Source organism: Kwoniella newhampshirensis, chromosome 4, assembly GCF_039105145.1.
Source record: "Kwoniella newhampshirensis strain CBS 13917 chromosome 4, whole genome shotgun sequence".
NCBI lineage: Eukaryota > Fungi > Basidiomycota > Tremellomycetes > Tremellales > Cryptococcaceae > Kwoniella > Kwoniella newhampshirensis.
The window spans coordinates 1628537-1645246 of record NC_089958.1 but is presented as its reverse complement, the minus strand read 5'-3'; the positions used below and the strand labels follow the sequence as shown (position 1 = coordinate 1645246).

At 49.5% G+C, this 16710-nt stretch overlaps 3 protein-coding genes across 3 annotated transcripts; 1 reads left to right on the top strand and 2 right to left on the bottom strand.

The window, feature by feature from the left end:
• Window positions 1-7266: 7266 nt before the first annotated feature.
• On the bottom strand, window positions 7267-10482 carry IAR55_002565 (uncharacterized protein; the record flags this gene model as incomplete). Its single annotated transcript, XM_066945678.1, has 3 exons — window positions 7267-7543; window positions 7602-9902; window positions 9965-10482. The coding sequence occupies 3 exons, from the start codon at window positions 10480-10482 to the stop codon at window positions 7267-7269; spliced, it is 3096 nt and encodes a 1031-aa protein (XP_066804367.1).
• Window positions 10483-12831: 2349 nt separating this feature from the next.
• Window positions 12832-13355, bottom strand: IAR55_002564 (uncharacterized protein; the record flags this gene model as incomplete). The annotated part of the gene is made up of 3 exons (XM_066945677.1): window positions 12832-12962; window positions 13039-13104; window positions 13187-13355. The coding sequence occupies 3 exons, from the start codon at window positions 13353-13355 to the stop codon at window positions 12832-12834; spliced, it is 366 nt and encodes a 121-aa protein (XP_066804366.1).
• An 864-nt stretch (window positions 13356-14219) lies between these two features.
• IAR55_002563 (uncharacterized protein) lies at window positions 14220-16438 on the top strand (the record flags this gene model as incomplete). The annotated part of the gene is made up of 3 exons (XM_066945676.1): window positions 14220-14283; window positions 14385-16116; window positions 16231-16438. 3 exons carry the CDS (start codon window positions 14220-14222, stop codon window positions 16436-16438), a joined length of 2004 nt encoding a protein of 667 aa, XP_066804365.1.
• Between the last annotated feature and the right edge of the window lie 272 nt (window positions 16439-16710).

The following is a 16710-nucleotide window of genomic DNA, read 5'->3' as shown; positions in this document are numbered from 1 at the left end:
TGTAATGGTCTTTTTCTTCGATATCCTGCTTTCAATTTGCCTTGTTTCGCATCTCTCCTGGTCTCATGAGACTTCCGTTGAACGGAGTCCATTTTGTCTCTCTCTGCTCAGAGCCATTACTAAATCCACGATTCTGCTAATATGACATGTTTTCTCTAGGACCGCAGTAACCGAAATGCATAGACGGCCATATGTACAACTCAAGAAGATATCTACAGTTGAGAAGAGCTGGACGGGCCTTGTTCTCCCTCTCCATCAAACTCACCAGTAACCTCGTTCATTGGAATGCCAAGGAGACGTGTGATCCTACGAGCCTCAACGATGGCATAGTGACGGGTTGGACCGACGGTGTTTCGGGCGAACTCCATGTGATGGATCAGGCGAAGCCATAGCTCACCCTCATCGTAGCCCTCGTAACCCTCCCCTGCGCTCGCCTTGTGCGAGCAGGATTGGGAAAGGCAAGTGTAACACTTTGAATTCGGTGTTGGGGGACCCAAACACACGAAATTCCCTTTCCGGCACCTCTCGCAGGGCTTAGGTCGAGGGACGGCACTAGGATGATTCCTCTGCGTTCACAATTAGCTAAGTTCTCGCGAGATCGTGCATCGGTATCACATCGCTCACAAGAATAACATCCTCGCTCCTGTCCGTATTCTTCGGCTTTCGTGGTCTGCCGGGTGTCGATCGTGTGCCAGGAGTTGAGGAAGCTCTTCCTGGTCGTCGATGGGGAGTCTTCGGAGACTGGCGAGGAGGTAGATCATGCCCGTGAGGAGGTGGGGTTTCAGGCGCTGCCTTTCTCCAGGGGGCGTCTTCATCACCTTCGGAGCCGTCGGGGTCTACAATTCTATCAGCTGAGTGTCTAGAATTGATTCACTACGGTGCTCACCATTCTCGTTCTCCATGTTCCAGTCGTCTGGGTCTCGAATAACATCCTCGTCCCGGTCATCCTCGTCACCATCGTCCTCTGGACCTCTTTCGGACCTTTGATAGTAGTCAAGATCCATCTCTGACGGGATGTCCATGTTACTGGGCATCCATTCGTCCCTTTCTCGTGGGATGTCGTCTGGAGGAGAGGATAGGCTTGAACTACGGCGGGATCGAGATGTAGTTTCCTCCGGGGCGAGTGGAGTCGGTACGGTTGGTGTAGGAGAAGGAGTTGCTGCGATTGGAGGAGGAGGAAGGAGAAGTAGTCGTTGGGGGGTAGCGATGGTCTCCCTCGCCGGTGATGGTGATCGGGCTGTTCTCGCTAATCAGCGCTAAGTTCCGCACGTCTCAATTGGGTTCATTGCTTACATCTTGGGATATTGTACTGGTACGTACGAGGTCGTTGGGGGGGTGCTGTAGCGCGAAACTGGGTTTCGCGGCCGGGAATGTCGAGTCGGAGGATCCCCGGTCGAACGCTTGGCGTCGACAACGACCTCTGGGGTCGGGGGATGATAGGAGAGTAGGTGATCCTGGGGCTAAGGCGGGGGCGAGGTCTCGCCCTAGCCACAGGAGCAGGGGTTCGTGGTTCGGGAGATGGAGGCATCTCTGTGAACCGTCCGCCTGGTATGGCGTCAGCGTCGCTGAGTACCATTTTCTTTCATGATTAGGGTCTGGACAGCTCACCGTGGTTTTCCTCTCGCTCACGACGTCCGTTCGTCGCCTCGTCATCGAAGTCGACACTGATATCGAGGTCTTCGGCGTCTAGGACCGCCTGAACCGCTCCTATCGGCTAACGTCAGCATATCATTATCTAGCTTTTCTTGACCCTCTGTTCTTTCGCGTCGATTATTGCTTCGTTTTCGACTGCCCATCGGCGCTCTACCTCGTCCTGCTCGCGCTTTCGCTCGCTGCTATCGATACAGGGGCTCGGCACTCACCTCGCCGTCCCATTACGCTCAACTGTCCACTGGCAGCTCGGATTCTCATGTTTGTTCCTGTCGTTCTGTCAGCATCTGCCACACACCGCGCGTATGGCGTGCTTCTCGACTTACGCCTGGAAGTGTTGTTTGAGCGAGGCATTTCGGGATGGATCTTGAATGTTGTGGGGGTTGACAATGGTATTGAGGTGAGAGATGAAAAGCTACTGCCTTGAAAGTTGAGTTACGCTCTTGAGTCTTCACCTGTGTGGTACGATGCTGTTGAATTTCCCGTTTCTAGTACCGGCGGTTCCCCCTCCTTTCGGTATACACTGTCGCTTCTTGTGCCCGTGCGCATTCGTCGAAATTCTCCTTGTCCTTGCAAGGTCCCCCATATCCTACCGACTTACCCTCACTGTTCTCTCTATTCTCATCTCGCCGGAGCTCGATCATAAGGGGGGGCAGAGTGTCATGACGGCCATTCCGCCACGACCACGAATAAGCCATTATTACGTAAACCCTCTTGATATCTTCGACTTCTTCGATATCTTCGAGCACAACTCGATATACTCGCCGAAGACCGAGTTAAAGGGGGCTGCAGGTGAACGATAGAAACAGGAGGAAGTTGATCGATGTTCTACGCATCCTGGCGGATGGATCAGTGGAGATATATAGGTACATGGTCTTAGTTCTCGTTGTTCTAGTCTTTCTCTAGCGATTTCTCGATTGAAAGTCATACCTAGTACCTTGCTCATCGTTCAACGATATCACTGTGGTACCTCAGTCTATCTAGAACTGCTACGAGCCCTTCTAGATATCCGCGTCAAGTTCCTCGCCATCCTCGCTATCCTCGTTATCCTCGTTATCCTCGTTATCGTCGTTTCCTCATAGTATACTGTCTCGTTGTGTGATAGGGCTCATTGACTGAGGCCACATTGACCATCGTGACATTCAAGATGATAATATTCAAAGGTACTACGATAGGACAAAAATCTAGAATCGACGGGGAACTCCTTTCTCCTTCTACTACGTTCATGTATATATCCCTTTCTTTGCACAAGTTCGTCAAACCTTGCATGTGTAGTGACATTTTCGCCGGATATATCGCCGGATATAGAAAGAAACCTCGAGCGGCTGGACAATTTGTGTATTTACCATATGTGGTGAATAGGGTTGATAAGTTTGCCGAAGTTTCGGTTCTTTCTCCGATGAATGCCGTTTTGTTCAATTGTTTGTCAAACTCCTGGGAACTTTGTCGGGAGTTGGCATTACTGGTATGTGATCGTGACAGTCGCCCCCCCCTTTAGCGAAGCGTCCTTGCGAGCAATCGTGTCACGTGACATTGTTTGGCTCTAAGTTGGGCTGATGTGATTGCACTCTTTGTTGTCTAAAGTTGGGCTGATGTGATCCAAATGTGCTTTACAACCGTAGTTGTGTGTCTACATGACATCATCCATCTTATGTGGTCACAAGGCGTGCACGGATCCCCATGGTGCATGCTTCAATCCCCACGGTTCTGCTCGGTTCGGTTTGTGTCGCTCAGGTATATATACCTCTAACCGTAACTCTTTTCTCCCCCGAATTGTTGGTTTGCCTTTATACATCGACTTATTCATCATGACTGAACCTCCAGGTTTGTTGTCCAGGTTTCGCGTTGTTTGGTCAATTTGGCTGATGATACCATAGTCTACGATACCCGTGGGAAATACTGGGTCCACAATGGGCAACGTATCTCGTCGGCTCAAAAGAAGGTAATCGATCAGCAGATTGCTGAAGAAAATCGATCCGAAACCCCACCGCCCAATCCTTCTTCCTCCTCACTTTCAACCAATCCTCCCACTCCTTCTCCTCCACCGCAAAGGTCAGGCCACGGTGCTCCACCCAAAGGCGAGGTTCCCCTCAATCCGAAGAGGCAAAGGAAAGTTCTCCGAGGAGAAGCAGAGCTGAGGGTAAGTTTGTCTATGGTGTGGTAACGTTGGTGAAGTCTGACCAACTTGGGGTACCTTCAGGCTGCGTATGGTGATGATCCAAGCAAGTATCAGGTGGTGGACGATGACAAAAAATGCAATGAGTGCCGGTGAGTTCGTCAAAGTTTGGCGAAGTTTCTCCATATATGTCGGCAAGGATGAATGTTTTGCTGATTTGTGCATACTCCGCTTAGAACGGCAAAACTCTCGTGTTTTGTTACAGATCAGTTCCTTGTGTTTTGCATTTCTCATCTCTTTTCACTCCTAGATCTGACTTGAATGGTGGAATGGTTAACAGGTCTTATAGCCTGCATATTCCTTTTTCCAGAAAGGGGCAGGATACCCTTTCAGAAGACTGAGACCAAACAGTATACCAAGTTGGACTTGCAACTTGCAACAGCTAGTTGGTGCTGTCAAAACTCCACAGATCTTACCAAATACAACCTGTTGTGAATCCCCAAATGAAAAGTTTCCAAACCCCACCGTTCCCAAGATTCTGACCAGCCTTCAAAACTTGTGTGGAACTTCCCTTAACATCATGAGCTACCATCACACCACCACATCTTTTGGATTGCCATCAAACAACCCAACATCTCATTATGATGTCCCTCCACCATATGAGCACTCTCTATTATCCAACATGGGCCATGTTGTTCCCCTGTCATCTGTACACCACCCTGCCCCACCTTATGCTCCATCAGCTGGGTCTTACCACCCCCAGTCGTCATTGGTCCCAAGCCACCCGCATGCTATAACCAGCACCAGTGATTCAAACGACACACTCTCAAATGGCTGTTTTGTCCCCTCCTTATTGGCAGAACCCACCTTGACTCACAACAGACGGATCAACAGTGAGACAGTAGCTTCTCCCACAGTGGAACATGGAGACAGCTTGTTGTCAATGTCAACAATCTCACCATCCAAATCAGATCACCAGACTAAGGGTCATCTGTTCTATTCAAGGACCAAACCATGGAGGAAGCACAAATTCTCAGCAAAGGTGATCCTAACAGATACCAACCTGCAGAGTGAAGCGGAACATCTTGAGAGGAGTATCCAACAGAGTGCAATGAGGGAAGAAGTTGATGGACTGATTGATACTTTTCTTGGAAAGCATCCAGGTGTTCAGGTTCATCCTGTTGATGCTGATGCGGTCCAAGTTGTGAAGGAGATTGATGATTATGTTAGTGTGGAAGGGGTTGTTGTAGCAGAAACCAAGAGGAGATACCCCTATCTTGGTCAGAACCTGGTGAATAGCCATGTGTATGTCAAGTCAAGCGACCAATCACAAGACCAGTACTTTCAAGCCAAAGGACATGAGTTGAAATGTAGATTGGAGAATTATAACGGGAAACAGTTCAAGGAGGGAGTTTTCCGTGACAAGGTTGAGCAGCATGATCTTGACTTGACACTTGCTGAGTCATTCAGGAACCCAAATTACTCTATTTATGAGACAGACAGCTCAAGGTTTCCTGTGACAGCCTATCCTTCAAGGATTGTAGAGCAGGTCTCATCCATCTTCATTGAGTAGGTATTCAATGAAAATATGAGCACAGCATAGATATTGGGAAGTGTGAATGTCAACTGCTCATGTTACCACCTTACACAGGACAATATTAGTAGATTAGAACGATTCAGTTTGGTTTGTTTCACATCCTCTTACCTTTTCCATATTTGGGTTCAGATCATCAGTCTCATTTTTAATGCTGACATTTCAAGCCACATTCCCAGCCTCAAGTCCAATACTACATTTCAGCCCTAAATTTCAAGTTCATTGCACATGTAATTTTGCAGACAATGATGTCAACATCTGTGCCAGCCATGCATTTGTTTGTCTCGCATAGAAGATGCCACCTTTGTTGCCCTCCAAGTGAGTATGAAAGGTCCTCCAATCTTCACTCATCTTTTTTTCTCCCCCAGCATGCATATAAAATATCTCTGCTTTTAACAATCAGCTTGTTGCCTTGGACTTATAGTTTTCACATTCTCTTCTCTTTCACTTCACTACACTTTTTGCACCTTACCCTTGACAGCTGTGCCTCCATGTTCTCAGATGACCATTCACCTCACCTTGTGCCTTCAATCAATGACACTGAAAGTATCTCTTCCGTTCACACCAGTGTGGACTGCAGATCAGTTGATGTAGATGGGCAAACAATGAGCTCTCCCCCTATAGTCCTCTCAACATCTTCTGATGCCACCAGTATGGACAGTTCTGTTCAACCCTCCATTCAAAGTCTGCTCAAGGAAGGAAGGGCTATCCTGAATGCAGAGATTAACACCTCCACTCAAATGTACAACACCCACCTGCCTCATATCAGAGAAGGTGCCCACAGGATCTCTGGGATTGTGTGGAACACAGACAATGTGCACTTGGAAGGAACATTTGTCACGCTGGGGTTCTTCATCCCAAGCAGAGCCTCTGACCCTCACCTTCCAATGTCAGAACACATGAAAAGAAGATTGGACAAGTTCACACTTGAGGGACAGGAGACCTTTCTATCAAATCCCTCTTTCCAACACCCGATCCGCTCATTCATTCCTCGATCATTACATGAGATGGCTGATCATGGTGATAATAGCACAGCATACAAATCAGAGTCCAGAGAGGATTGGCACGGCGAGGTCAGGATGTTCATAAACGCTCAAAGCTCATCTTCGACTTTAGCAACTCGGGAAGAGCTAGTCACAGGGCAACAGGGACCACCAAGCGGTACTGCAACTTTCAAACTTTGGCAGAGTCCTGATCCTGAATCAAGACCTTCTGCCCCTCTGAGGATATGACCTGTAACAAAAGTTTCCCACCTTTGCCGTTGTCTTGTTATGCTTGACGGAAAGTGATGGTTTAGATGCCGACTACCAAGGGACAAGAGATAGTCAGTATTGCCTGTCAACTTTTGATGATTGGGAACGTAAATAGGAAGGATCTGGCTAGTGAAGAAGTAGAGTATGTCTATGGAGTGATCAGCAATGAAGATTTGCACATAGACAGTGACAGAACGAGTTGCTTTGGCCTGGAGCGATGTAACAATGATGCTATGTTGATCGTTGAGAATCAATATACAGATCTGTGAGAAAGAAACAAAGGATCAAGATTGGGATAGATGGGCTTTTCTATATTTGGGGACGCCGTATCTGAACTATCGAAAATATCCTTGTGGAGGAGGAGCCGGCTCGGCGCTAACCTTGAAGCAAGATGCGATGATATGGCATGCAATGATGGTATATACCTATCCATTATCCTATAGATCCTCCCCAAAAACTACCGTATCGTATCCGACGTACGCAATGAATGAATGAATGAGAATAAGCGAGTGACAGACAAATTAAAGATGAAAGTATGGTACAGGTCTCTCTCCGCCATCTCGAGACTAGAATGGAAGTACTGCTACAAATGGCAAGCCAAACGGGTAGATCTGAGTCGTGGGTAAATGGGGCCGTGAGGGATCAGAGCACGATTAACAGACCATCGAATGTCGAATACGTCCTGCACCAAGTCCACCAGGAGTATCGGCCAACGAGGTCTCCACCTCGTCGATATCGTCTCTCGTCGTCGGTGTGCCGGAAAACGAGGTGAAATAACTCGAAGTGGATGAGGGTGTGGTGACACCTGCTGCAGCTACCGCTCGAGGAGTGGTGAGGCCAGAAGTCTCTGTCGCAAAGTAATTATCGAGTGATGAGGTGGAGTGGCTTCGTCGAGGTTCATCGACAGTCGAATCCCCAGCCCAACAGAACCTGAGAGAGATTTTGTCAGTTGAAAGACTATATAGGTTCATATAAATCGGACACTCACTGTTCAATGAGACTGCTGTAGCTGGCTAGACTTGCTTCATCGCTCGATAGATCCGACTTGGAAATGGGACTCCACTTGGCTAAAGACATGTCGGGCGGAGAACGAGGCGATTCTGAAGGGGTAGCTGAGATCGAGTTGCTCGAATCCAATTGTGGCGGTGACACCTCAGGACTGAATTCTTCGATATCGCTCCCACCAATCATGAACCTGGGAGGCGATGTATGAGCACGCGTGAAGGTGGCAGTGGGCCTTCGTGCTGTCGAGACGGGTTGCGGAGCAGGAATCGAAGGAGGTATTTGTCCAGTCGGAGTTCGGTCCTCTTCGGTTGCTGGCGGTGACGGTCCCTGTACTTTCAAATCAGGAACAGGGAGAGCAACAGTGTTACTGTTTTGTGGCGAGAAGAAGTAATCCCCAGCTGACGCTTGCTTCGAGGTGAAACGAGGAGAGTAGAACTCAGTTGCTGCGTGACCGTTGTTGACCTTTTGATTGGCATTGAAATTCAAGAGACCAGTCTTCACGTCTGGCAACTCAGCCGTTCTACCCATAGGAGAGTTTGAGTTTCTCTTGATCGTCTTGAGTGCTGTACCAAAGTCATATCGCGCTGCTAGGGCAGGTCCTGCTGCTGGGAGGTCCGAGGACTTCCTGTCGAGCACACCCCGGACGGGGGAGCCCACAGGTGACACGTCGGAACCTCGACGACCAGCAGTGAAGGAGAAATATCGCGAGCTGTTCGGTGACACTGGTGGCCGATCTTCGTCGTCCGCCTTCAAACGATCCAGTTTTGCACGTAAGTCCGCCAGTCGATCGTCGCCGGTTCCGTCCGTCACACTCCACTGTGATGTCCTACCACCAACCGCTTTACCCATACCGGGCTGCATCGAAATGCTGTTTCGCGCCTTGACGAGCTTCGGTTGGACCGGCGAGACCTTCTGGAAAAGAACCTGATAATTCTGTCCTCCATTTGAATCCCACATCTCCGTCCCTTCTGCGTTGTATCGAATGGCCATGAACAACGTCTTTTCTTCAATCTTCGTCAAAAGGTCGTTGAGTTTGATAGAAAAGGAAAAGCGATCGTATTTTCCACCCTTGATCGACTCCTTGTAAGATGCGGTCACCTCAGACGTTGTCTGCCACCAATCGAAAGTGAACCGAACAGCAACCCATTTCTGGAAAGCAATGTTCTTACATGTGACGACACCTTTGAGTGACTTTCGATCGTCATCAAGGAAGAGCGATTCGAGGAAAAGGTCGGCATCAGGGGAATGTGAGGTAGGGAAGTTCGGTAGGCTGACTTGCAGAACTTTCTTATCGTTTCGCTCCTCATCGGTGGAAGGAAAGGGGAACTCATCACCTTCGGAAGTCGTATCGGCCGTAGGTGAACCATCTCGACTGACAACTTGCGGCTTCTGATCATGTAGGAAGAGTTTTACGCGTTCCAGTTTCGCGTCAAAATGGACATACTTTGGGCAACCCGGTGTTGAAGGACAAGAGCGCGTCTCGAACCGAGGTGAAGAGGGAAGGCTCGCAGCAATCGGGGTACCATTCGCTCGTAAGGGTCCGATGTATTTGAGAGCCGGTTTGAGGATCTCGCCAGATTTTTTCCGAATGAGAGTCGCACTATATGGCGAGTGAATGACAGCATCGTCATCCTCGATAGTATGTGTAACAGGGACAATCCCATCGAAATTCAGCTTCAGACCATTCTCGCGTCGGCGTGGTGGGATATGTAAAGTGTGCAGAGCCGCGGTGGTGAGTGCCGCTTCGGATTTGGCACGGACAGGATGCCGACGGGGGATGAATGTCGTCGGTGATGAGGAGGTGGAGGGAACGAAAGTGCTGCTGGATGATACAGAAGAGGATGACGACTCGGGCAGATGTCTAGGAGATGTTATTGGGGTGCGATCGGGAGAGCTAGCTGCTGAACTGGCTGCCGAAGATGACACACTGTCGGGAAGTTCGGTAAAGCCGAACAACTTTGGGCGTCGACCTCGCTTAGCTGCCACCTGTAACGAATCCGCAGTCATGGCGAGGGACCGTCGAGGCGGTGATCTCACTTCGGGTAAGACTTGAACTGGTATTGGAATGCCACCAGCCACTTGTGCGGGAAGAGTGGTAGCTGGTACCAGGGGACTGGCCACTGGCGATATTCTGTGCGGGACCGAGTAGGAAGTTGTGGCTGCATCGTGAAACTGCTTATCAAACGTAAATGTGGGTTGAGGCGATTGTCGACCGTCTGTAGGCGAGAGGTCCCGCTCGGGAGTCGGAGGGTGAACAAATATGGAACTGATGTGATCCGCCGATCTAGATCAACCTTGGTCAGCAACGGAAAGATGAAAGGGTAAATTTGAGCTCGTTTGACTTACTTTTGTCTCCTCATGGCCCAATGCAGACCATGCATATTGGGTTGAGGTTTCTGTCCTCCGACCAACGACTCGACATGATCCTCCTCTACGGCATTCGGAGTGGCCACGGTAGGTGTGGAAGCAGAGATAGGCATCCTATCCCAGACCGAGGCAAATGCGTCGAAAGCGAGTACCCTATTACCACCGAGGGTCGCTAGAAGAGACGAGGGTTCGGTCAAGCGAAAGCCGGCGGCGTGAGGCAGTTGGTGGGCGGTATCGAGAAGTAGCGGGATGGGTACTGCGTACTGAGTAATCTTCAATGAGCTTGAAGGATCAGTTTTTGTGTTCGATTCGATTCCTGGTTCGGATTCAACTACGTTTGGCAGCGGAACTACGTTTGGCAGCGATGCGGTATCGACCAGGATCGGCGAAGGAGGTGGGGTGGGATAGAATTGGTCAAACGATGTCGATGAGGGGATAGTACCGCTTTTTGGTTGGGAAGACCCCGAGACGGGATGTTTGGCTGTGATGAAGGTCATGTGTGAGTGAAGGGAATCGAACCGACGACAGACAGAGCCGCGAGGGAAAGGCTTCCACGTCCAGGCCAAAAAGAAATTGTGATGACGTAGAAGAAGATCGCTTCGTGGAAAGGGAAGGGGTATGGAGTGAAGATGATCTGGGGTGACCAAGATGTAACAGAGTGCCGGATTGTACAGGTCGACGATGTTTTAAATCGAGATTATATATTGCTGACTGTTTCTTTGGGGGATTCATGGGGCCGAATGGGGTCCCGAAACCAATGAAAAGGAGTGATCAAAGAGGCATGCTGAAAGCAAGGGGGCTCGTCGCCATAGCTCAAAGAGAGGAGACAGCAGGTGATCGTGTTGTTTCAGACATCAACCAGCAGACCAACTTGAACAGGAAGGAGCATAGAAAAATACCCACAAACACGAGATGGGACGACTGTTGAGAATTTTACTCACCACTTGAAAATACCGTCGGGTAAGATAGGAAGGAGATGGCTCAGAAAGAGCGAGGAAAGAACGCGAGTACGCGTGCAAGATCGTTTTATCTTTCAGTCGACGTAAGACAAGAAAATTCGGCTGGACTAGGTTGCGGGGAGAGACGTGACAATTGAATGGTGATCTGCGAAAAAAACGTTACGGGTGGAACGTCCGTCGGATGGATCGTAGGAACCAACTGATGAATGGTAAAGCCGCCGACGTAATGCCAATTGGGGGGACCTCGACCGGGGCTTGGTGGGGGCGATGAGGAGAGACGATCTCGTGACGTTTGCTGTCCCTTTGTGAGACCAAACAGACCGATCAAACAGAGGGACGAGTTGCTACAACGAGGCAGAGAAGATTAAAAAGAGAAAATTGAAAAGATCGCAAAACTCACCAGTTGCTATAGACAACGCGGCGAGGCTAGTAGTAAACAGATCAAATGGCAAAAGGAATCGCAATGGTAAGCATCTACAACCATGGAAAAAAAAGGAGACAAGGAGGGATGGCAACGGCGGTAGGAGAGGAGAACAACACGAGTACAAGTCAACTTTATGTAAGGTCGGCACAGAATCACGTAAACTCGATTCAGGAGCTGAGGATGATGATGACGATAGTGAAGGTTCCTCCTCAGAGTGCCTCCACGGGTTCCCCGATTGATAGGATCGTTGAGCCCCCCAGGGAACTTGCGTACAAAACCAAGAATGTGATTGGGGAAGGAGGGGATTCGTTACGGTTTGGTTCTGAAGAAGAAAAAAAGATGAAAAGAAGACATGTGAATGGATGCCTATATGGGTTTGACTTGCAATACGAGGTAGGGCTACATGTCCGAAGAAGCTTGCTGCATCACGGATCTTGATAATCACCAACATATATTTCTTCCCGGCGCTGTGCTCCATATACGGATCACAATTGAACGGTGTCATGTTGTGTACCCTGTAATGTCTCTGTCGCTCTGTCATGTCTCGCTTTTGGGGGCTTGGACCGTCAAAATAGTGTACCCGAGCTCTTCCGTGGGATCAACGCGTAGGATCTGCTCCCTGAATATACTAGAATATAGTAATGTGTCGGAGGATGATCAAGGGATGATGGTCAAAAACGGACTGAGCGGGGCATCGAACCTTTCCCCATCTTCAGGGTAAACCCAGTAAACGAAGTTTTCGCACGCTTCATGAAATGTCCCTCTCGTCCGAGTCCATCACTATCACCGCATGTCGAATGTATTGGTAGCCACGCGTTCCGATATCGACGCACACGGACCGTAGAAAGAAAAGCATAGCGAGCAGGTAATTTCAGGTGGATGCTCCTCCGTAGAGTCAGTCACTTTCGGTCGTTCGATGGTTTGAAGACTGCTCGCGACTCAGGCCAGCAAGATCCGTGGAAACCACAATTGGGCAGCACACGTCATCATACCACAAATAGCTGAATGGCGGCCGACGTTGTGGCAAACACGAATACAGGCTGGACTGTGGCCCGACGTACTTTACCCATACATATGTACAATTGCAGTACGGCTACATGCCATTCTCCTTTCTACTAAATTATAGACAACTGCCCGCCCTATCGGAAATGGGTTCTACACCACAACTAGATACAACACAGGTCATTCCTGACGTTCTGACACATCGAGGCGTTCGCCTCTCCTCTCACATCTCTCAATGCTGGTCTACATCTGGCTCATCTAACCGTCCAAGGCGAATTTGTCTCCCTTATGTTTCCGATGACCTTTGGGCTCCAAAGTCTTCTTACAGCGCTTACAGACTACTGACGAATCACATCGAGTCCTATAAGGGTGCAATAATCGAGTCAGTGAGACTCCATATATGAGAGTGAGAGATCACATGGGGGAACATGATTTGTATAATTCCGAGGTTAGGATATGGCTTACCAGAAGAGACCCCATGGGAAGAACGCGATACCTGCAATGATGCCAACTGCCCCATACTTTCTCTTGGGCTCGTGGCCTCGAGCGAGACATTCGTCCGTTCCGAAGATCTGAGGCGGGCACAGCTCAGCTGTGACGAAGAACGAGCCGTCAGCGGTGGTGCGTATCATAGATGTGACTTAGAATGCGAGAGAATTGTGACTTACCTTGGAAAGCGGGTGAGAGAGGAGCGAGAGAACCCTGTCGGCTATGGGTCGGACTCGTCTTTTCTCCTGTATGAGGGGCGGAAGTGTCAGCTGTAGTCCCGATTTACATCTGAATTGTGCAATTTGTCATATCGTCCGGCTTACTCACGTCCAGAATTGTAGGTGACCAGATCGAAAGGAGTATGCTGCTTGTCCACTTGACTGTAAGGTGGCGGTGAGCCAATTCGCGAGGGCGTGGATGTGGATGTACGAGTGCCGAGTAACAATTGACGTTCTTGGTTGCGGATTTGTCGTTTGGCTTTACTGCAGCACATCATGCACAACTGCGTAGGTAAGAGCTCGAGTATCAAGTCAATAGGTTGTAGTGAGGAAGTGTCGCTGTGTGGTAAAGGTCTTCTGTAGTAAAGCTGTGTGCTGCGTTGAATGATGGAAGATATTATGGTCCCAGTTTGAAAGTGACAAACCACTTCCCATCTGGTCTTCAGGCCATGCTTTATACATCTCAGACCACTGCACGTTAGTGCGCCCAGTACGAAGTACACAGACATGCCGAGGTAGTGGACATACGGGCAAGGATGGACGTGTCCGAGCGAATTCATAGGTCCTTGTTGGTAAGCCGAGGCAATGACGATAGCCTACGGTCCAAACCAAGCATACACTCGGTTTCGGGGATCTGTGACCGAGATCTCAGCGGTTAGAGCGGAGATGGCGTGTCAACTCCGTGTCATTGATCGGGGTGGAGTACCCGCGCTATCCCCTCCTTCGCAACAGGTCTTATTTATTGTCATGATGAGCGATTTCTGTAACTTATGCGTTGGTGTCATGGGACATGAACAGGACCACTGTCCGATGGTCAGTCTAAAGTCAAGGTCGATTTGAAGTATCGATGGAGAGGTCGCTCTGATCACTCGAATGAGAGACTTCCGGAATGCCAGGCCTCGGGTCGAGACGTATCTTGACCGCGCACGGTCCTCTCTTGCCCTCGAGTTTCATGTAGACGCACTGATCACCCTCACAGGTTGTTGACAACTCACTCACTTCACTCACCAGTCAAGGTTCTGCATTTCTCTCTTCTTCTCTCTTTCTTCCTTCTCTCTCAAGAGCCTCACACTCTCTTCGCGTTCGTTCGTGCCGACCGACCCATCTGACTGACACACCTGATCAATACTTGGAAGCAAGTCATGCCAAGTCTCGCTCAATCTTTCGACAAGGTACCGACTCTGGAAGGTTTGTTCGCAAGATACCGTGAGTGCCTTTGTCTTCTGCCCTTCTACCTTGTCTCAGATCCCGATAGGTGGAGCCGAAAGCTGACATCCTCAACCCTTCTATTCTTCATTCTCGCACAGGCAGCTTTTCATTACTTCAGTTCCCACTCTTCAACTTCTCTCCATTCCGCTCTCCTTCTTCCCTCCCTGATGGATCACTGCTCGATCCTCTTCGAATCCTCACTGTTTCAACCGAGACACAGCCTTCTTCGTCGCCAACTCTCGAGGTGTCGGTGGCGAAAGAATCGCTCTTTAAAGCCCTAGTTGGTCTTCAGAGATATGATAGAGGACTGCGCGAGAGTCTCGTCACCGACAAGACCCTAGACCTGAAAGACCACAAGGTGGAGGAGAAGGTTCAAGGGCTCATGGAAGGGTTCCTGAAAGCAACGTACCTCATAGCGACGACCTCATGGACCGTGACGGCTCGTGATCAAGGATCCAAGCGAGATGATTTGGAAGTTACCGAGATACAAGACCTCAGAACGGGATTGCTAAGGTGTATCAAAGGATTTTTCGAAACTCGCTCCATACTTGACGACCATCACCCGACCTCCCAAGCGAAACCCAAGCCAGAGTTTCCGATCATGCCCGCGAAGGTGGAAGAATGCGATCAACATATCTTGGGATCGATCTTCAGACCGGATGAGACCATCTACCCTTATCTCGCATGCCTATTCGTATATCCTCGACACGCACTCAAAGTCCTGCGAACTCATCCAAGCCGACCAATGGCTTCGCTTCCACATACCTCATCTCCTCTCTCTGCCGAGACATCACCTGCTCACGAGACAGTCAGCGATGCGGGATTGTCTTGGATCTTCGACGTGCTCAATACCTATCTGGACGGATTGAAGACTCTGAATATGCTGAACAAGTCAGAATCCAAGGAGGAAGGTGAATACAGACATCCATGGTATGAGGGCGACCCAATGGAACTCAAATGGTGTGATGCCACTGGACGCCCGCTGAGATTGGGTATCGAGGTGCGCCTTCTTTTATGCGATCTCGCTCTTTCCATGACCACTCAGAACATGGGTCAAGTCAAGGCTAGAGCTCTGATGAAATTCGGAGGCGAGGTGGGTGAAGCAGAATCTGACGGTGAGGGGGACGTTTCGGACGTGGAAGAGGAGAATCTGAGAGGACTAAATGACGAAGAGGTCGAAGTGAAATCCGAAGACCGGTTAGACGAGAACGAGTCAACCTCCAAAAAAGGATGCAACGGGGAGAGTCTTCGAGGCCCCTCAAGACAGCACGATTCTGCAGGGGATGAGGTTGATCCGCCGAAGGGTGTCAAGTGGGAGGATACATTGGAAGACATTTTTGTACAATGTCTTGAGACCTTCACATCGATTGTCACAACAGAACAGCGACCGATTCTTGAAGAAGATGTGGAGGCACTCCATTGGGTCGGCAAACATGGCATTGCGAAGAAACCTCAAGTTGATGTACATGATGACTCGAGTTCGTCCTTGTTGGTGGAAATAGAGCCTCTCAATGACGACGACTCGCAGCGCGAGAGGGTGGAACGCGTTCACGACTTTGACGACTCGAGTTCCGAATCCGATTTCGAAAGTGACGACACTAGCGTTTCGGAATACGGCTACAAGACCCTCAACGGTCCCGAACCTAGATGGATTCCGCTTCAGTACATCTTCCGTCTTCACGATCGATATGAAGAACAGCGATTGGCGATCTGGCTCTCCCTCCCATCTTCCTCGAGGGGGAAAATGGCCAAGTTCATGAGAGGTGAGAACGAACGTGTGGGCAATGCTTGGGATGCCCTTGGACTCGAGTTGTTAGATACACTCGAAGAGTAAGTTGATGACCTATGTGACATCCGGCGGTCCTTCACGAGTCGAAGAGAGATCTCATCTGGGTGGTCAATGTACAGTGAGGGGGAATGACAGCTGATCCAATATCTGAATAGGGATCGTCTGAGATTGTACGGGTTGGGCCGAGACAAACTCGACAAATGGTTGGAACTCGCGTCGTCCGAAGACAGAAAGAGGCAAAAGAACACGGACGAATCCGACACCGAATCGAATGCCATCCAGTCGGAGGAAACACAATCAGACAGTGCTCAATCGCACGGCAGCCACGCGGACGATCCCCAACTGGACGCAGCCGAGCGCTAAACTCCATGCCTCTGTCGATTTGCTGTTCATGTCGAAGTTGATGGGACTTGTTCTGGTACGATACCTGTGCACAAGTGATAATATGTGGACACTTCTCTGTCTTTCTTTTGTCATGTGAAATGTGTGGATCGAGATGTTGATTCATCCAGGGCTTATCGCAATCCATGTTCAGAAGAGAGCGCACCAGACTCAATGATGACAATGACATCTAGGTGTTATTTTATACTGTACAAAATCTGCGTTTTAGTGCAAAAGATATCAATTTGTCCCAA